This window comes from Moesziomyces antarcticus (genome assembly GCF_000747765.1).
Source record: "Moesziomyces antarcticus DNA, scaffold: scaffold_v10021, strain JCM 10317, whole genome shotgun sequence".
Classification (NCBI taxonomy): domain Eukaryota; kingdom Fungi; phylum Basidiomycota; class Ustilaginomycetes; order Ustilaginales; family Ustilaginaceae; genus Moesziomyces; species Moesziomyces antarcticus.
In genome coordinates, this window is record NW_014638989.1 from 52,926 (window position 1) to 71,957 (window position 19,032).

The 19,032-nt window shown below is 63.3% G+C and overlaps 6 protein-coding genes across 6 annotated transcripts; 3 read left to right on the forward strand and 3 right to left on the reverse strand.

Annotated features, from left to right (window-relative positions):
* Positions 1 to 742: 742 nt before the first annotated feature.
* PAN0_021c5999 (signal peptidase 22 kDa subunit) lies at positions 743 to 1,531 on the forward strand (the record flags this gene model as incomplete). The annotated part of the gene is made up of 2 exons (XM_014798496.1): positions 743 to 1,171; positions 1,256 to 1,531. 2 exons carry the CDS (start codon positions 743 to 745, stop codon positions 1,529 to 1,531), a joined length of 705 nt encoding a protein of 234 aa, XP_014653982.1.
* Positions 1,532 to 1,662: 131 nt separating this feature from the next.
* Positions 1,663 to 6,192, reverse strand: PAN0_021d6000 (uncharacterized protein; the record flags this gene model as incomplete). Its single annotated transcript, XM_014798497.1, has 1 exon — positions 1,663 to 6,192. The coding sequence occupies one exon, from the start codon at positions 6,190 to 6,192 to the stop codon at positions 1,663 to 1,665; it is 4,530 nt and encodes a 1,509-aa protein (XP_014653983.1).
* Positions 6,193 to 6,937: 745 nt separating this feature from the next.
* On the reverse strand, positions 6,938 to 9,255 carry PAN0_021d6001 (uncharacterized protein; the record flags this gene model as incomplete). The annotated part of the gene is made up of 2 exons (XM_014798498.1): positions 6,938 to 8,388; positions 8,445 to 9,255. 2 exons carry the CDS (start codon positions 9,253 to 9,255, stop codon positions 6,938 to 6,940), a joined length of 2,262 nt encoding a protein of 753 aa, XP_014653984.1.
* Positions 9,256 to 9,812: 557 nt separating this feature from the next.
* PAN0_021d6002 (uncharacterized protein) lies at positions 9,813 to 10,133 on the reverse strand (the record flags this gene model as incomplete). Its single annotated transcript, XM_014798499.1, has 1 exon — positions 9,813 to 10,133. The coding sequence occupies one exon, from the start codon at positions 10,131 to 10,133 to the stop codon at positions 9,813 to 9,815; it is 321 nt and encodes a 106-aa protein (XP_014653985.1).
* A 2,254-nt stretch (positions 10,134 to 12,387) lies between these two features.
* PAN0_021c6003 (uncharacterized protein) lies at positions 12,388 to 13,929 on the forward strand (the record flags this gene model as incomplete). The annotated part of the gene is made up of 2 exons (XM_014798500.1): positions 12,388 to 12,480; positions 12,733 to 13,929. 2 exons carry the CDS (start codon positions 12,388 to 12,390, stop codon positions 13,927 to 13,929), a joined length of 1,290 nt encoding a protein of 429 aa, XP_014653986.1.
* Positions 13,930 to 14,126: 197 nt separating this feature from the next.
* PAN0_021c6004 (LAG1-DNAbind-domain-containing protein) lies at positions 14,127 to 18,815 on the forward strand (the record flags this gene model as incomplete). The annotated part of the gene is made up of 1 exon (XM_014798501.1): positions 14,127 to 18,815. The coding sequence occupies one exon, from the start codon at positions 14,127 to 14,129 to the stop codon at positions 18,813 to 18,815; it is 4,689 nt and encodes a 1,562-aa protein (XP_014653987.1).
* Positions 18,816 to 19,032: the final 217 nt, after the last annotated feature.

A 19,032-nucleotide genomic window follows, 5' to 3' on the forward strand; every position in this document is an offset into this window, starting at 1 on the left:
TGACGGTACACTCTTTCAGCCCGAGCTGGGCTCGTCGGCGCTCCACCGACAAGAGAGAGTGCATGGATTGCATCCCTGATGGCGTGCATGCGATCGCACTCGGGTTGACCGGCACCGCTTGTCTCGGACAAGCTCAGGGTAAGCAGCCTTTTCCCAGACCCAGCCACCTTGCATGAATCCTCTCGATCGGTGCGTTGCGGAGCTGCCGAAGCCCAGCGCATCTACGCCCTCGCCCCCCCCCCCCTCCGGCTGGCATCCGAACTGCGATCGGACCAGCCGAAGCGACAGCGCATGGCACTTTCTACGGCCATTGTGCCTTGGTTTTTTTTAGCGAGGGTTTGGATCGCGAAAGACAACAATGACGTGTTCCCCCACCGTTTTTTTTTTCTTTTCTTTTTTGGGTCGGTATCCAGCCGCGCATCTCTTCCTTCCCTCGGCTGTGTGGGCCAGAACCTTGTTCCAAACGTTCCATGCAAACAAGGTTGGTTGTCGTCGCTTGCTTGCTTGCTGGCATGCCTCGAGTAGCCTCGGGCGCCGTTCAAGTTGCCGGTCGTCTTTGGCTGCTATCGTCGACGATTATGCACGTCACGATTTAGAGCGCATCAGTCAGATCGCTTCTGCAGTTTGGCCCTGCAGACTCTTTCTTCGGCGGGCCAAGCTCGGCGCGCGGCATGAACTTGTTAGACCGCTTCTTGTCGGGCAGTAGATCTGATCGGGAGACTCATTGGAACGGTATCGGCCGATGCGAGGCTCGAATCAGGGTCCGGCCGCAGCGGCGCTTCAGAGTTGGTCTGCGACGTGGCCTCATTCCAACAGCACGCTTGGCACACTCCACCATCCTGCACTGTCCGCCAGGCTTTGGATCGCCCTTCGGACCATGCATAGCACGCTCTCGCGCCTCAACGCCGTGTCGGCGCTTGCGACCACCATCGTGCTCGTGCTCGTCGTGCTCATCGACCTCGCGTCCCATTCGCGCCACACGCCCTCGGGCAAGCTCCACATCAACCAGCTCGAAGTCGTGCGTGCCAAAGCCGCCTGGCACATGGACCGCAACATCCAGGACTTTGTCCAAACCTCCTTCACCATCGACGCCGACTTTTCACCCCTCTTCGACTGGAATACAAAGCAGATCTTTGTCTCCATCGCAGCCAACTACACCTCTTCCAAACATGTAAGTGTAAACCCCCAGCCTCCTCGTTGAAGGATCAACTCGACTCATCATCCCCAACGCCCCCCTTTCTTTTGGCACGGATAGAAATCAAACGAGGTAGTCATCTGGGACCGCATCCTACGCTCCAAGAACGACGCACACATTGCGCTCAACTCGGCCACCAACAAGTACGGCCTGCGCGAAGTCGGTCGCTCCTTCGCCTCCATCGAAAACGCCACCTTCACGCTCAAGTACAACGTCATGCCCAAAGTTGGCCGCCTCATCTACGGCAACGAATACGCCTCGGCACAGATCCCCATCCCCAAGCGTCAGCTGCTCCCCAACGGCGAACAACCAAAAGTTCAAAGACTGTACTACTAGCCGAGACCCCCCGTTGCAATTCAATCCAACACTCTGGTTTCACACGCAAACACGGTGGTGATCAATGCTCACCTTCAATGACTGGGTATGATTCCTGAGTTCCATGACCGGGTAAGTACGATTGCTGAGCTTCACGACTGTGAGAAGTACGAAAACACGCTCCGGCGCGTCTTGGCGGGCGCGGAAGGTGTGGCTGACGAGCCGCGGGCGGTGCCGCCGGCGCGCTTGGTCTGGTCGCTACCAGCCTTGGAGCGCGCGCCTGTGCGCGCAGGCGCGTGCCCACCACTCGCCTCGTCCTCGGACGACGACGATGACGACGACTCGGAAATGTCGCTCTCGTCCTCGGAGCCGGCGGCGTCTTTGCCCTCTTCGATCGTCTCGCCGGGCGCCACACCGCTCAGCGGCGTCGAGGTGCCCGTGCTGTGCGGCGATCCGGGCTGCGACGAGTTCTGGCGCAGCATCCCCGGCTTGAGCTCCGACAGCCGCACAAACGGCGCCACCTTCTGGCTCGTACTCGGCGCACTCGCGCTCGCTTGGCCCGCGCCCGTCGACACCGGCGTCACCCCGCGCATAAACGGATTCACCCGCTGACGCGCGCGTGTCCCTCCAGCCTGACTCGCGCGAGCCGGGGCCTTGGCCGCCTCCTCTGCCTCTGCCTCGGTCTCGGTCTCGGACGACGCGTCGGAATCCGCAGCCGAAGAATCCGCCTCCGACTCCTCCGACGACGACGATGACGCCGACGACGACGACGACGACGCGGCGCCCTTCTTGGCGCGAGCCGCCGACTTCCTCGAACCGCTCTTGCTTCGTGTCGACGTATCGCCGCGCGTCTCGTTGGCCGAATCACCGTCCGAGTCGCTGCTGTCCCCACCGTCCGACGAGTCGGAGCTGGTCTCGGACGACGACGAGCCCGAGCGGCTCGATGCCGGCGACCGGTTGCGCTTCGACTTTGCCGCCGCCTTGCTCGCCGTGCGATCGGCGAGCTTCATCCTGCGCTTGCGCTCCTCGAGCTGCTGTGCGGCCGACGTCTTGGGCGTCGGCAGCGGATCCACATCCATGTCGTCCGCCTCGCGCGGCGCAGCCGACAGTAACGGGCTCGTGGCGAGTTCCGCCTCGGACGACTCGGACGGCGCCCTTAGGCCGGGGTAGCTCGATGGCGGCTGCGCCGCAGGCGGCAGTACCGGCGACGACGGCGCCACGGTGATCGGTGCGTCTGCTGGAGACGCAGAGGCTACCTCGGCCTTCTTGCGTCCTCGCGTGGCCTGCGCTCGCGCTGCGGACTCCTTGGCAACGCCAGACGGAGGCGGAAGATCGATCTCGGCCGCAACCTTGGTTGGTGCTGCCTTGGCGGCAGCCTTGCGCTTCTTTGGCGCCGCAGCTACGGCCTGGCTTGCTTGCGTGCCGGTGTCCTGAGTCGACGCTTCGCCCTGTATGCGTGTCGCATCGGCCACCGAAGATTGCGATGCATCGACCGCGGATGCTTCAGCCACCGGCTGAGCCGTGCTCCCCGCCTGCGAGGGCGGCGCAATGGAAGCCTGGCTGAGATCTCCGGCGTCGGGTGGGGCGCCAAACTGCAGTGCGAGCCAGTGATAGAGCTCCTTCTTGCAGTCCTTGTCCTTCTTGGTCATCTTGGTCTTGTAGCGGTACATGTTGAGCAGGTCGAGGATCGCTTGCTCTCCACTCTGCCATACGGGACACTCTTCCCTCTCGTGGATGGGCGACTTGCCGCACACGACACAGGCGGGCGGTGCTGCCGCCTCTGCCGCCTCTGCGGCCGCTTTGGCCTCCTTGGCCGCCTTGACCTCGGCCGCCTTGGACGCGCGCTTCTCTCTGGCCGCTGCCGCCCGCTTCTGGGCTGCAGTGGGCTCGGCGACCTGGCTGCTGGTTGCAGCGACTTCGCCGTTGACAGCGACGACCGGAGCGGACGATGTCGGGGGCGTCGCGTCGGCGTCAGCAGCCGCAGACGCCTCGCCCGAGTTTGCGGCGTCGGCAGACGCGGTCGGCGGGTCAGGTGACGCGGACAAACTGGTGGCGCCGTTGGTTTGGCTCTCAGCAGCAGCAGCGCCATTTTGCTTGGAAGCCCTACTGGCCCTAGTCACCCTGGCGGGCTTGGCAGCCGGAACTGGGGTGGGTGGTGCCAGCACCGAGCCGCTCTCTGGCTGCGTTGCCGAGCTGTGAGGAGCTGCGTCAGCCGCTGAAGTGTCAGCAGCTTCGATGGCGGCCACGGCGTCTGGCTTCTGCTTGGGCGGCCGACCGCGCTTCTTCGGGAGTGGGGTTGATGGAGAGGCAGCAGAGGCAGTTTCTGCGGTCGCTACGGGTGCTGATGCTTCCGTAGCGACCGCAGATTCTGCTGATGCTGCTGCTTCAGGTGACACTACTGATGCCCCTGCTTCAGATCCCGCTGCTGGCTGCATTGTCGAGCTCTGAGGAGCTGCGTCGGCTTGCGACGGAGTCGCTGAAGGTTCAGCGGCTGCTTCCGTCGCGGCCTCGGGCTTCTGCTTGGGCGGTCGACCGCGCTTCTTGGGAATCGGCGTTGATTGTGCAGCAGCCGTTTCTGCGGATGCTGGTGGTGCTGCTGATGGTTCTGTTGTTGATTCAGTCGCCGCTGCTGGCTGCGGTGCCGAGCTCTGAGGGGCTGCGTCAGCCGCCGAGGTGTGAACAGCTTCGGTTGCAGCCTCTGGCTGCTGCTTGGACGGACGACCGCGCTTCTTCGGAGTCGGGGCGGATTGAGAAGGAGGTGCTGCTGATGCTTCCGTCGTTGCTTCAGGTGCCGGTGCTGGTACTGCTGATTCAGGTGCCGCCGCTGCGGGCGCTGCTGCTGCGTCGGCTTGCAAGTGAGCAGATTCGGCCGCGGCCTCTGGCTTCTGTTTGGGCGGACGACCACGCTTCTTCGGGATGGGCGTGGATTGAGAAGCAGCTGTGGCTGTCTCGGCGGCTGTTGCTGCCGATGCCTCCGGCGTTGCTGCTGGTGCTGCTGGTGCTTCTGGAGCTGCTCCCTCAGTTGCCGCTGCAGGTGCTGCTGCTTCAGGCGCCGCCGCTGGCTGCATTGCCGAGCTCTGCGGTTCTGTGTCGGCCTGCGGTTGAGACGCTGAAGGGTCAGCAGCCTTCGTTACAGCCTCTGGCTTTTGCTTCGGCGGACGACCACGCTTCTTGGGGATCGGAGTGAATTGAGAAGCAGGGGCGGCTCCTTCAGCCGGAGTAGGATCGTCAGCAGGAGTCGCCTGTGCGGTAGGTGCGGCCTCAGCAACGGTCTCGCCTGCGGGTGTGGCAGGCTCTACGGCTGTGCTTTCGGTGGAAGCAGCTGGTGCGGATGAGACTGGTGTCGATGAAGCCGCTCGTGCAGCTGCACGCGAAGCCCTGGTCTGCTTGGCAGCAGGCGCTGACTGGCTTTCCTTGTCTGTGCTAGCTGTCGTTTCGACGTGAGCGGACGGCGGTGCGGACGCGGCTTCAGCGGCGAAGGTCGGCTGAGACGCCGCAGGAACCGCAGGAGCCGCAGTTGGCGGGTCAGGCAACGCGGACACAGAGGCAGGGGTGGTAGCAGGAGCTCCGTTAGGGGCAGTGGTGGTGGCAGCTGACTTCTGCGTCGCCGGGACCGTCGTTTCAGTGACGTCGGTGGGACGCTGACGACGCTTTTTGAGGAGCGGGACGGTGGGGGACGAAGGCAGCTCTGCAGCAGCACGCGACGAGTCCTCGGATGGCGGCAAAGCAGCTTGTGGAGGACTGCTGACACGTTTGCGTTTGGTGGAGGGCTTTGGTGGCCCGGCCTTCTTGGTCGTACCTGGCTGCGACTGCGGAGCCAGTTCGGGTGCGGCGGGAGTGGGCTGCGAGCCAGGATCGGGAAACAGACGTGCGACCAAGGCCGCGGCGGGTTCGCGATCTTCCCAGCGGATGGGTGCGGCGCTGGCCTTGTCCGATGTGGGCGCGATTCGAGGGTGAGTCGTATCGGTGGAAGAGGCAACGGCGGCCTTTGACTGAAGTGGCGCTTGCTTATCGATACCATTGGGTAATTGAGGCGTGTTTTGGGCGGCAGGCTGCGCAGGGGTGCCGTTGGGCTTGCCTCGCCGTTGTCGTTTTGGCGTCTCGGTGGGCTCGTCTTGAGGAGCAGGTCGGCGGGCGTTGAGAACGCTTGGAGAAGAGACGTCCGATGGCTGCGATGCGTGAGGCAAAGGCGAGGCGCCGGCGGTGGTGACGTTGACCTTGAGCTTGGGCGTCGAGTTGGCGTGGGCAGCGAACGCGCGGAGGTCTTGCTCGTCGTCGAGGTCGCAGAGGACGCCGTCTGGATTGACGTAGCTCATCTCGACTGGGGCGGAGGGAGCGAACCTGAACTTTGCCCTTGCCAGGTCCTTGAGCGTGTGGAGATGCTGTGGGAAAGAGTCATCGTGTACACGCTCGAAGCCGCGCTGTGCGGGTCCGGAGAAGAGGATGACGGAGGGCGAGGCGGGATGTGCGGGTCGCGGTGAATCGTTCTGGGAGCCGAAGCTGAAGGGCGAGAAGGAGCTGGTATGCTGACGGGCGGCGAAGCGGTTGACGGGCGTGGATGGTGATGCTCCCGACGCATCCGATATGGCATCGACCAAGGATGGGCGTCCCGTGCGATTTCTTTTTCGGCGAGCAGACTTGGCGCTGGCGGGCTGCGCCAGGTTGGGAGAGTTGAGCGACATGGTGGCGTGCTAATCCGTGGCTGATTGAGAGTGACGGCTGGAGTCGAATGGGCAAGGAGGCATAAATACGAGAGCGATTGGAGCCGGGCGGTGGGTTGATGATGGCGCGGTGCTGAGTTGGAGACTTTGGCGCGGCGCTTATACAGACATTCCAGCAAAGATACGACGGCGTATCTCTGTGCGTTTCTTGATGCGAGTGTGACGGAGCATAGGTGGGGAGCGCGACGAAGAACGGAAGAAAGGAAGAAAGGAAGATCTAAATATGACTTCATCACCGGCTGTTGTGCTGTGCTCTGCTGTGCTGTGCTTCGTCTTTTTGTGCCCTTTTCTGCCCTTTTTTGGGCGCTGCGTGGAGGCCGACGAGCATTTTTCAAAAATTCTGACGCCTCCTTCTCTGCCTTTACTCGTCCCACATTTCTGGTGGTCTGGATTTTCCGCGATAGAATTTTTAGGTTTTCAGGGTTTGATTCGAGGACGCTGTGCGTCTCCGCAGGAGCAGAATCTGCATCGCTGACGTTTGGCACGTCTCGGCCCCCACTGCAACTTCCGCCTGCATCAAGCACACTCATCACCAAGACAAGCGCATCAAACGGCTCGCACCCTTCGTGAGTGTAGAGTCAAGATTATCATCAACGTAACAAGGTTGCTGGAGCGATTAAGGAAGAACGCGTAGAAATACATAGAGACATCGAATTCCGTTCCTCCATTGCCTGTGGTCGTGCTGCCGTTTCCTGTGGTATTCCATTCAACATAAGATTCCATCACGGCTCGTGCCGCGCGAGCGTTCCGACAGCATGGAGCGCATGGCGGGCGGCGGCGAGTAGACTGCGTGCTTGGACGAGCCGTATGCCGACGATGCTGCCGCTCCGTTCGAGGCCGGTGCGCTCGGTGGAGGGGCAGTCTGTGAGGACGAATCGGGCTCGTCCTCGTCCATGTCGGCACTGCTTCGCTTGACGCCGCGGCTGGCGCTGTCTGATGCTTGATGTGCGGGCTCGTCGGCATGCTTGGCATCGCGAGCGTCGGGCGACTGGGCCGTGTGCGGAGGTGCACGCATGGATGCCGCCTCGTCCGCCTCCCATCGGCCCGTGCCGGCGCGGCTCTGCGCCGGTGCTGCACCCGCAGAAGGAGTGCGGAAGCCTCCGGACTGCGCCGCGTCGTTCGAGTACGGCGAGCGAAGCAGCGCCGGTTCAGGATGCACCGCATCGTTGCCGAGCTTGAGCAGGCTCGCCACAATGTAGGCGCGGTCGAGCGTGTCGCGTCGGTAGAGATCCACGCCAAAGCCGCCGCCCAGATGCAGCCGCACGCTGTAGAAGTCGTACATGCCGTTGCGCTGACGCAGACGCATGTTCTCCTGCACAAAGATCGTGCCTGCCGCCGGCGTCATGAGCCGAGCCGCGGGCGTGCTCATTACCACCTCGGCCGCCGCAGGCACCGCCTGCGGCACCACGCCCACCGGATCAATGAGCGACGTCCAGATCTCCTGCAATCGGCTCGTCTCGGACGGATGCACGAGCTCAAACAGCGAGCGCTCGTTGAGCTCGCTCGGCTGGTATCCGAGCAGCGCTGTCACCTCGTCCGAGATGCGCGCGCATTGCAGGTTGGTCGAGCAGATCATCGTTACCACTGCGGAGAAACCCGCATCCGAGGCGTCCGTGCCCGCTCCTGCGTGATACATGCCGCTCGACGAAGCCGACGCGTGATGCGCGTGGCCGTGAGCCGACGGTTGCGAGTGCTGCTGCTGGTGCTGCTGCTGGTGCTGCTGCGCGTGCTGAGGATGGTAGTATGGATAGTGGTGTTCGTACGAGAGCGAGTGCGAGTGTTGGCGCGCACCCATGAGTGGCGGCGACAAGGTGTGTGCGGGCGTATCGCGCGCTGCGTGCGATGCGGGCTGATACGACCACGAGGATGCGGCGTGGCTGACGGCGTGGCTGGCCGTATCGGTGGGACGGCGCAGATGGTCGGGGCGCGAAAAGGGATAGCTGGACGCCGAGACCGAGTTGGAGGCGCTGCGTGGATGCATCGACGAGCCGTGGGTGGCGCCCGAGACGTGCATCACCGCCGCCGACGACGAGAGGAGCGGAGGCGAGAGCAGCTCCGAGGTGCGTGTGGGTGAGCGAAAGTAGCCCGACTCGGAGCCGGGCGACTGGCGCGCGTAGGACGCCGAGGCGGGCGAGCCGGAGACGTCGCTCTTTGCGTCTGGAGCGTGGATACGGCGGTCTGCGATGCGGGGCGATCCTTGAGGCGTGGACGACCGCGCTTCTTGTGTTGGACGTCGATGCAGGTGTCGCTCTTGCCGAGGTTGATGCAGCGGCGGCACGGCCTGCCCACGTCGCAGGCCAGATGAGCACGCTTGCAGTTGAGGCAGGCCGAGGGAACGTGCGCCTTGGCGGGCTTGCGTGCCGCTGGCGAAGGCTCTTCGGCGCTGGGCGAGACGAGGCCGGCGCTTGCGGCATCCGAGGCAGGAGGACGTGGCGCATGCTGGTCGCCGAAATGACCCGAGAGCGACGGCAGCTTGGTATCTTTTCGCGAGTCGAGGTTGGCGGCGGAGGGATCCCTGGATGTGCGAAACGAGGTGGCGTGGAGGGATGGAGCGCGTTGTGCTTCGCGGCCGTGCCAGCTGGTGGAGGAAGGCAGACTGGCCGAGAGGGAGGGCAGCTGAAAAGCGTTGGTGGAGGCCGAGGATGGCAGTGCGGATGTGGCAGAGTTGGAGGAGGACGAGGAGGAGGAGAGGGGTGGCAGATGACGCGAAAAGTCAGACGAGCGATGTTCGAGCGGGGGCGAGCGATGCTCGTGCCAGAGCGGGGGTGGAGGCTGTCGGTTGCGATCGTGGAGGGAAGAGTTGGACGATGCGTAGGAGGCGGAGATGGGGTGGTGGTAGGAGTGGAGGCGAGTGGGCATGGGTGGTGGCAGCTTGGACGGCGGCGCATGGAGCTGGGGAGGCGAGCGCTGAACGTGGCCGAGCGACGAGGTGGACGGGAAGCCGTCCGAGTGGCGCGTCAGTGAAGGGCTCAACGGCGGGAGCTTGGCCCTGGGCGGGGCAGCGCGGCCTTCGGACTCGACCATGGCTGCGAAGGGTGGCCGGGAAGCGCGGCCTGCGAGTGGATGGCTTTACGAGGATGGACTGCAGTGCCTGGTCGATCTGGTAGAGGCTCCAAGTGGCTCCAAGTGGTCGGGGAAGAGGTCGCAGTTGGATGTGCTGCTGAGCGAGGCTGCAATGTGTCGTGTGCCCGATTCGGCTTTGTCGACGACAGCTGCCAAGATGGGTGGGAGGGGAGGTATAACACAATGACGAAACGGCGGGACGGATGGATTGTGAGGTATGGATGTGGATGTAGACGTGGCGGRGGGAGGGGAGGGGAGGAAGGGGAGGGGGAGGATGGGGATGGGAGAGAGAGAGAGAGGGGTTGCTTTGCTTTGCCTTGCTGCAGAAGCGGGGTTGAGAGGGAGAGAGAGAGAGAGGGTTGCGGCGGTAATCTGTGCCAGAGGGCCACGAGGCAGCCGTGAGGGCAGGGAGAGTCAAGCCGAGACGGGCAAATAGAGAGAGAAAGAGGGAGGCAGGCAGGGAGGAGAGCGGACGACGGACGAGTCGGGCACAAAATGGCCGCACCGAGACAACTGGTTTACTGAGCCTGGGAGGGGTCAAGCGGCATCCCCGCACAAGACAGGCTCGACAAAGGTTTCGAGTTGTTGCCAAACGTTTCGGTTTTGCGCTTGATCTCGGACGTTCCTGGAGCAAAGGCAGCAGCGGAGGCGGCGGCGGCGGCAGGTACAATCTGCGAAGCACAGCACACTGAGCCAGAGCGCAGCACGACAGTCAGCCCCGCACCAACAATCCAAAAGTCACCAAAGGAAGGGGGAGACGAGATGGCCGTGCTGCTGCTGCTGCTGATGATGCTGATCCTGTTCCTGCTGCCTGTTGCCTGCTGTACAGTCGCAGCCATGCAGCCGTGCAGCTGAGCCCAAGTGCAAGGCACTTTGCCCCCAGCCGGATGGACCGAAGCCGCACGCCATGCGAAATTTAGGGCGCGGAAAACGGAGAAAATCCGAAATCTACGAGAGCCATGAATTGGCTCGTGGCTCGCGTTGGGGTGGTTGCGGGGATCCCCCGCCCTGGGGCTTGAACCCACTCTCGAAGCGAGCTCGAGACAGAGCCAGCCGAGCCATTGAGCGGGCGGGGCAAAAGGCACCAGGCCGAGCCAAGCCGGAGGAGCCCTTTGGATCCATTCCCGCTCCAAATTTCTCCTTTTCCTCGCATTCATCTCTCGCCCATCTCGCCCTCGACCGAAGACCCGCCGAGCGGCCTTGTCCGAACTCATTCCTCGGTCCATCCAGCCATGCGCCGACACCGAACGTACTGTTCAGTACTGAGACCGACATGGATGCATCGAGCAGAGGCGAAATGGCGCAATGCAACCACCCCCCCTCTGGCACGGCAGGTGGAAGTGGGAGGCGAGCTAGAGTGCGCATGTCTTGGCCCCCCCACCCCACCGCCACGAGGGCGCGCGGATCGTTGCAAGGCACATTCAGCGATGCTCGCGCTCTGCAGCGCAGAAGGGGCCCGGCCCAAATGCTACGCGAGCTGCGCCCACCCCACGCACCCCGCCTGAGCCAAAAAAGAAGCTTCGGATTTTTTTTATCTTTTTCCCCCTCTCTCACTTTGGGGCCCCCTGGCGCAGCGAGCCGAGCGGAGCATTCGGACCAACCGGGCAGAAGCACCCAAAGACCCGCGCCAAAGTACACCATGCGCCGGCACTCATCCAGCCGGCCAGGTCCACCGAAAAAAACTCTCCGTGACATCCATCTGCGCCTCTTTGCCAAGTCAAGTGACCTTGCCACCACCACCAAGCCTCTCTCCACTCGACCTGACCCGTCCGTTGTGTCGTGTAGAGTAGCATGCACCTGGCTTTCGGATTGGGCCGAGGAATGATCCGGCTACAGAGGAGGTGCAGCACGTGTCCGCTTCGACGCCCGCTCAACATACGCTCGACACTTTGCTCTCTCGCGAGGTGGGTTGGCTCCCACCCCCCCCCCCCCCCCCCCCCACCTTGACAATGAGCGGTTGACCGGTGCTTGTGCGGCGGGAGCTGCGTATCTCGTTTGCCGGTGCAGTCGGTGGCTCGGCTCTCCGGTTGGCCGTGCGAATCGATTGCATCCCGGACCTGGACCTCCCCTTTGGCCAACCCCGCATTCTGCATTGTGGCCCCGTCCGGCCTTGCTGCGTGAGGTAAGTTACAGTCGAGTATGATCTCTCGTTCCGCCCTTCGTAGGCATTGATTTAGCCGATGCGCTCGCTCCATGCCACCTCGGCCGCCGCGTTGATCCATCGGCGCTCCATCGATGCCATTCACAGCGCCTGTTTGCTCTCGCGTGCTCTTCTCGCAGCTGTTGTTCTTTGTCGCAGTGGAGCTGGATGGACGGACAATGCACCCTGCAGCCCGGGTTCGCGATGCTCGGATGAACCTGGACAGCACGACCAATTTTGCACAAATTCTGCCCGTAAAATGCTGTCACAAAAAGGGGATAACAATTCCAACTGCTGTGCCTATCTTGCCACAGCGGAGAAGCGTGTTGCATGTTCATCGTCATATCAGAGACTGAAGGGCAAGCACCTATCAAGGGGGCCAGACTCGGCACGTCGGCGGCGGCGGCCCGACATTGAGCGAGCGACTGCGAACACAAAGTCGGGCACGGGAGAGAGCGATCGGCGATCCTAGCCAAAGGGGTCTCCGATGCCGATCAGCACGTCTCGCACAGGCCACTTCTCTCAAAAAAATCGCATGGAAGCCGCGGACTGGGCGGCGCAGGGTCGGGCGAGTTCGCGTCTGAAATTTCTCTTCGTCCGAGCGATTTTCCAAGAGGGCCGAGATAGGCAGGAGAGAGAGACAGAGCAGGTGTTGCGGCGCGGTCGATCAGTGAGTCGGTTGCCACCGCGTGAAACTCGCGGCAGCGGTATCGATGGCCCGGCTGGCGCAAGGCTCGCTCGCAGCCCACGGACGACTAACTTAGCCGCCGCAACTCGAGGCGATGAATTCGGACGCTGGCCGACAGCTGGCCCACCCACACCAAGCAAACGGGCCAGAGAGGGCGAGACGGGCCGAGACTGGCCTGGCCTAGCATAGCAAAGCAAAGCATGGCTGAGCGGTTCATCGGGACGAGCCGACAAGGAGGCGGTCCACGCACACGCACCACACACACATGCACGCTTTCGCCTGGAGCTCGATTCGGCTCTCCCGCAGCGGCAAGGTCTCGAGACGGATAGACAGGCAGACAGCAGACGGGCAGACAGCGGTAAGTTACCGTTTTTTTGTTGGAATTTCAGGGCGAGCTGGGATGGCGCTAGGCCCAAATTGGAAAGAAGACGCCAAAAGTGCAACACTGCTCTCAAGACTGCCGAGCCAGCGCGCGAACCGCCTTTGAACCGAAGCGCTCAAGCTGGGCCCTGAGAGCCTTGGATGGCTGGCTGCCTGGCCTCGACCTGCCAAAGCGAGGCTGCCAAAAATCCTGGCGAGCGCTTCAACTTGCACAATTGACAGACCCAAGCGCCCGCCGCCATCCGCTCGCTCAGCCGCTCGTCCGCTCGACCGCTCGACCACACGTCCGCACGTCCGCACGTCCGCTGGGGTCTCGCCTTCGGTGTCTCCGCCGCTCAGATTGGTGACCGTTTTGACAGGAAGCGTAAAATCGCCAGGTCGCCATTGTGCTGCTGCCGCTGCCGCACGAGCTCCAATCGGCACCACCGTCCGCACGCGCTTTCACTCGGGCCACCTGCTCTTGGCACCTCCTCACCACCAGCCTCCGCTCCGCCTCCGCTCAGCCTCCGCTCTCAGCAGCTTCCGACTGTCGGCTCGTCTTCCGCATTTCCTCCCCCTCCTCCTCCTCCTCCTCATCACCACCACCCGCAATCCCCTCCTCCTCATCTCATACCTCGGCTCATCAGCGTGCAGACGCCCATCCCATCACTCCAAAGCGTCGGGCTCCACATCGTCCGGCCCGCCTCGTTTCGTATCGAATCGAGCCCCACGCCGCCTTTCGTGGCTGAACATAGCCAAGCCCCGGCACTCGGACTCCTCCGCCTCCGACTCCCTCTCTTACCTTCAAACCACCTGGCTTCACTTCATCCCACCCACTCAAGCTTCGAGCTTGCGGGAGCATCTCGAATCATCGCTCCCCACCCTCTCCATCCTCTTGGCACGACGCCCGTACCTCTGCACCCTTTGCACGTCCATTGCAACTTCGCACGCTTTCGCACGCTTTCGCACACTACGCACGCATTCGGCTCGACATCACCCTTGCCGGCGCCGCGCCCACATTTGCTGCCAAGCGCACCCGCTCGTCCACGTCCACGTCCACGTCCACGTCCACTTCCAACGCTCGCCTGCCGCTCCAGGCCCGCATCCCCCTTCATCCCGCCACCCGGACTCGACAACCCTCCCTCCGTCGTTGCACCAAACCGACCGTCTCACGCACCACAGCGGCATCGCGCGCATTCTCATCGCCAGCCGCTTTCATTTGTGCCACAGGAACACATCCACTCGCTCTTCATCAAGCCTCACTCCTTGGCCCGCATTGCCAGACGTCTCATCTCTCGCCTCCCTCCGCTCGACTCATCTTGACGCACTCCCGCCCGCTGCCTCGGTCCCGTTCCGTCAGCACGGCGTCCGTCTCGCTCGTCTTGGCCCCTGCTCCCCCCCGCCCTGCCCTTGGAGAGCTGCCGCTACGCGCGTGCTAGATGTCTGACTACAGTCAGCCGCATCCTTCCTCAACGCCAGCTGGCACCCGTCCGCTTCTCTTCCACCCCTAGATCCTCCGCAACCAGCTCCGGAACGCTCGTGGATTTTCGGTGGTCGTGCTGCCTTGCGTCCACCTCCCCTCCGCGCCAGCGTCCCCCTCCCCCTCTCTCCCGCTAGCCTGGCCCTTCGAGCGGCACGCCAACCATGTTTCAGCCAACATGGTCCCAGGACGCGTCCGCACATCCATCCCCCGACCTCAGCCTCGAGGCTCAAATGGCGCACGATGCTCAGAATCGCCCCGCTTCCCACGCATCCATGACCTACGACGCTTCTCCCGCAGCCTATCCATCCTCCGCCGACAACAGCTCCGACGTCTATCCTGGCGCGTCCGCCAGTAGATCCAACGGAGCCCCAGGCTCGGCAACGGCGCCGTTCGCGTTCGGCATGCAGCAACAGCAGCTCCACCAGTCACATTTGCCGCAGAACCAGCATCAACATTTGCATCCCTCGCAGCAGCAACAGCAACATCAACCACAACAACAACACCGCGACATGACACATCAGCCACAGCCTCACGACCAAAGTCACCAACAGCACCAGCACCAACAACAGCTCTCCCTCTCGCAACAGTCCCGGCATTCACATCATTCATCTCAGCCACCGCACGAGATGCAACAACCACCTTCCCACGCCGTCAATGCCATCACCGCCAACACGCCAGAGCGCGCAGCCGATGCGCACTCCGGCCCACCACTCTTCCTCGACGGCTCCGCAGTCGCCATGCACGGCTCCGGCTTTCATCTCGATCACCAACATGCTGGCGGCCAGGCCCAACCTTTTGCTCCGGGCTTGGATCAAGGTGCGATGCACCCATCTTCGCAGACGTCTCACAACAGCTCCCAGTTTCTCATGCAGCAGCAGGACCACTACCCCTCCCGGCCTCCCAGCGGCTCCGAGCAGGGCTGGTCAGATCCCATGCGTCCCTCGGACGCAAGCCAGCCAGAAGCCTCCAACTCCAGCGTCTCTCCGGGCTTGCAGAGGGCTGCGCGTCCAGCCGCGCTCAAGATCGACATGTCTTCCGTCCCTTCGAGCGCATACATGGAAGCGTCGCAGTCTGGCCTGCACCTCCCTCAGGTCGCGGATCCGACTTCGGCCGGCACCGGCCACGCCTCCACCCCGCAGGCGCTCCAGACCCGTTTTGCGCCCCTGCCCCAGTTCGACTCTGCCTCTTTCCACGGCCAGGACCCCATGCAGCAGCACCAGGCCGACCTCGCCAGAGATGCATCGCTCGACGAGGCTTCCGGCCAGACTGCCGCCCCTGGTCTCATGCCTGCCTTTGGCACCGAGTCCAGCTATCTCAATCAAGGCGCCTCCGCGCGCTCGCCGTCTTCGGCTGCACAGCACGCTGCCGCCTACATGTCCAACCGACCGCAGCCGGCTCAGGCAGAGAGCGTCGTTGGTCTAGCCAGTGTGCCCGACAGGCTGGGGCCAGCTTCTGCTCATCTCGGCGTTCCTGCATCGCCCAGCTCGCCCGTGGTGTCGCAACTCACAGGCGGCCACTACAGTCCGAGCTCGACACTCTCCGGCGCTTTCTCCTCCCGGCCTGGCAGTCGTCCAGCAAGTCGCGGTCTCAAGTCGGTCGCCAGCTTCACCTCCTCGGCTGGCACGGGCACTGCATCCGGTAGCGACGCTCAGGCATCCTTTGCCAACCGGCCTCGATCCAGCTCGGGTAGCGGCGTGGCCGTGCGACCAGTCTCGGCATTGACGCGCACCACCAGCATGCAGAGCGAGATAGCCTCGTACAATACCGGCACCGGCTCGCCGCTCTTTGGACTCTCGCAGAGTCGTAGCGTGCAGAACCTCGGCCAAATGCAGAGCCCGGCCATGTCGGCGCACCTCTCCAGTCCGCGCCATCCTGCCGGACCGTCGGCCATGGAGCCGTGGAGCCCCGTGCAACCTCAGATGGCCCAATCGCAGAGCTTCCGAGCGCCTTACTCGGGGCCCGGCTTCCAGACGCCGCAGATGCAGCAGTTCAGCCCGACGCTCACCTCGCCTGCTCAATCCCAATACTCGCCACAGGCCCACTTTGGCTCGCATGCGTCGGCGATGATGCCCTTCTTCTCTCCGTCGATCGAGACGACGCAGCATTTCAGCTCGTCCGGCAGTCTCACCTCGGACGGATTCGACATGGCCGGCTTCAACGAACAGCGGCTCTCGTCGGCGCTCGCCAACAGTGCATCCATCAGCTCTGGCCCTCCGACAGCATCACACCAGCGCGAGGGTCACAGCACTCCCACCATCGTAGAGGAGGAGGAAGATGTCTCGTTCGGTGCCGATGGCCGTCCTAGCTTGATGTCGAGACAGGCGCAGGACGGCATGCACATCGACGCTCCCTTCCATGCGCAACAACAACACCACCACCACCATCAGCAGCAGCAGCTCTCCCAGCACTTGCACCAGCACCAGCCTCAGCACCACCAGCACTTGGCCGGTCAACCACCGCTCGTCCTGCAGCGCAGCCATCCAGATCAGGTGCAGCCACTGCCCATGGATACGCCGCCGCACTTCCGAAGCCAGATGCCCTTCCCTCCCAACATGCGTCCCAGCCTCTACCAGCAAGTCTCGATGGCCGAGATGAACCGTCTGCGCCAGATCCACGGCCTAGGCGTCACCGAGCGCAACTTTGGCGACTGTTCGGCCTTCATCGAAGACTATATCCGCCAATACATCTCGACGCCCAGTCGTCTGGGTCTGGGTGAGCGCAACGTGCTCATCATGACCACGCGCGTCGCTCAAAAGAGCTACGGTGCCGAGAAGCGCTTCCTGTGCCCGCCGCCTCTGGTGATCCTGATCGGAAGCAGCTGGTGGAACGCCTGCCCCGCGCCTGCAAAGCCGTTTTCCCAAGCAGGTCCCATGGATGTCGATCAGACCCCGACGGTGCTCTCGCCTCCGCGCGTTACGATCAACATCAGCGGCGAACCGGGTATTCAGGACGGCGCCCTCGAGTGGGCCTCGAGCAGCGGTCGTCTCATCGACGTGGGCAACCCGTCTTCAGAGATGGCCATCTCCGGCCGATGCATTGGCAAGCAGCTCTACATATCGGACGTGGACGAAAAGAGACGCCACGTAGAGGCGCTCGTCTCGATCTCGGTGCCTGGCTCCTCGCCCATGGATCGACGTTTGCTGGGCACCTTCCCCAGCCGCCCGATCAAGGTGATTAGCAAGCCCAGCAAGAAGCGACAGTCGTCTCGCAACACGGAGCTCTGCGTCAACCACGGCTCCGTCATCTCGCTCTTCCACCGCCTGCGCTCCCAGACGGTCTCGACTCGATACCTGTGCGTCTCAGGCGCGCCGTCGTGGTTCAAGGGTTCGGACAACCAGCCGTTTCTCAACATGAATCCGCGAGATCAGAAAGGTCAAGAGCCTCCGAGCTGCTTCGTCGCCAAGATGTCGAGCTGGGATCCGTTTGTCATCTACTTGGTCGATCCAAACCAAAGGGCCGATGCGACGCCGTCGGAGCCACTTCAGCCTCCCGTCAAGGGCTACCCGCCGCCGCCGCCGAACGCGCTTCCTACAGTGGGGCTGACGAGCTCGCAGATGACGATCCACTACAACCAGCCGATCGTGCTACAGTGCCTCAACACGGCGGTTGTGAGCCCAGTGATGGTGGTGCGCAAGGTGGAGAAGGGTACGACGGTGCTAGGCGGTGCGTCTGCCGGACCGACCGAGTCGATCTCGCGCGAGGCCTTTGGCGATCCCGTGTCTCAGCTGCACAAGATTGCGCTTGAAGTGCTCGAAGATCCATCGGCGTCGGTGCCGCGGCCGATGGACGAGTCTGGCGAGTCCATGTCGCCGGGTCAGAGCGGGCCGTTCTTGGCGTGCCTGAACGAGTCGGTGGGCATGCATCGTCCCAGCGAGCCGCGCAAGTGGATGGGCAACAGTGGCTACAGCGTACCTTCGACGCCGACGACGCCGGTGACATCGATGAACCTGGCGGCCATGGACGCAGGCGAGCCGGTCTCTGGAAGCTTCCTTCCGACGAGCCCGACGTCGGCTGCTGCCTATGCTGCTGCCCAGACTCGCTTTTCGTTGGGCGCGAGCCGGGCTGGCAGCATGATGTCGCCGTCGACGTCATCGCAAGACGCCTCCGGCAGCATGGAACCACCGCCATCGTCGGACGGAGGCAAAGTGAAGCGGCCGCGACGTGTGTCGTCTTCGGTGGTGGTGCAGAAGGAGCGCGCGGCGGCTGCCGCGGCTGCGAGCAAGAACCGCCGACGCGGACAGTCGCTATCGGTGGTGGGTATGCAGAACCAGGGGCTTTCGGACGTCGAGATCCTGCGTCGCACGGGTTCCTACACGAACTCGATGACGTCGGACTCGTCGGTGGCGAGCATCGCACCCGGGGCGATGTGGTCGGTGGAGGTGGCCGACTCGGACATCTGGACGGTGGTGGGCACCGACATCGCGCGCCACTCGTTCTACGTGCCGCCGCAGATCGTCGGGGGCTCGCAGCCGCAGACGTCGATCACGGACAGCAACATTGCGCATCTGATCACGGTGCCTGCGCCTGCGCAGCCCATCACGCCGATTCCGATCATCACCAACGTCGTGGCGCCCTCTCGCGATAGCCGCTCGGCGGCCATGGCTGCAGCGGGAGGCGCGGGCGACCAGAGTCCCGGGCTGGTGACCATCCTGGGCGAGAACTTCCACCCGAACCTGTTCATCTTCTTTGGCGACTGGAAGAGCACGCATGTGGAAGTGCGCACGCGGCAAACGATCGTGTGCGCGGCGCCGCCAGCCTTCGATTCGGGTCTGCCTCGTGGGCGCGTGCCCATCTTGGTGGTGCGCCATGACGGCGTCATCTTCCCCACCGACTTCCACTACCAGTGCTGAGGCGCCGTCGGCGTCGATTTGTGCGGCAAGCCAGCGCTGCCTTTCGATTCGTTGCTGTTTGGGGGGGGGGGGGGGGTTTCTTTTGTTTCTTTTGTCTTCTTGACTCACTCCTGTTAGGGCTCGAGGTTCAACTCTGTGTTACTTGTTTGCCTTTGCATGCGGTCTGGCTCGCTTGTGGATTGATGCGCGTTGGTAGATGGCGTTGTGCTGCGAATGG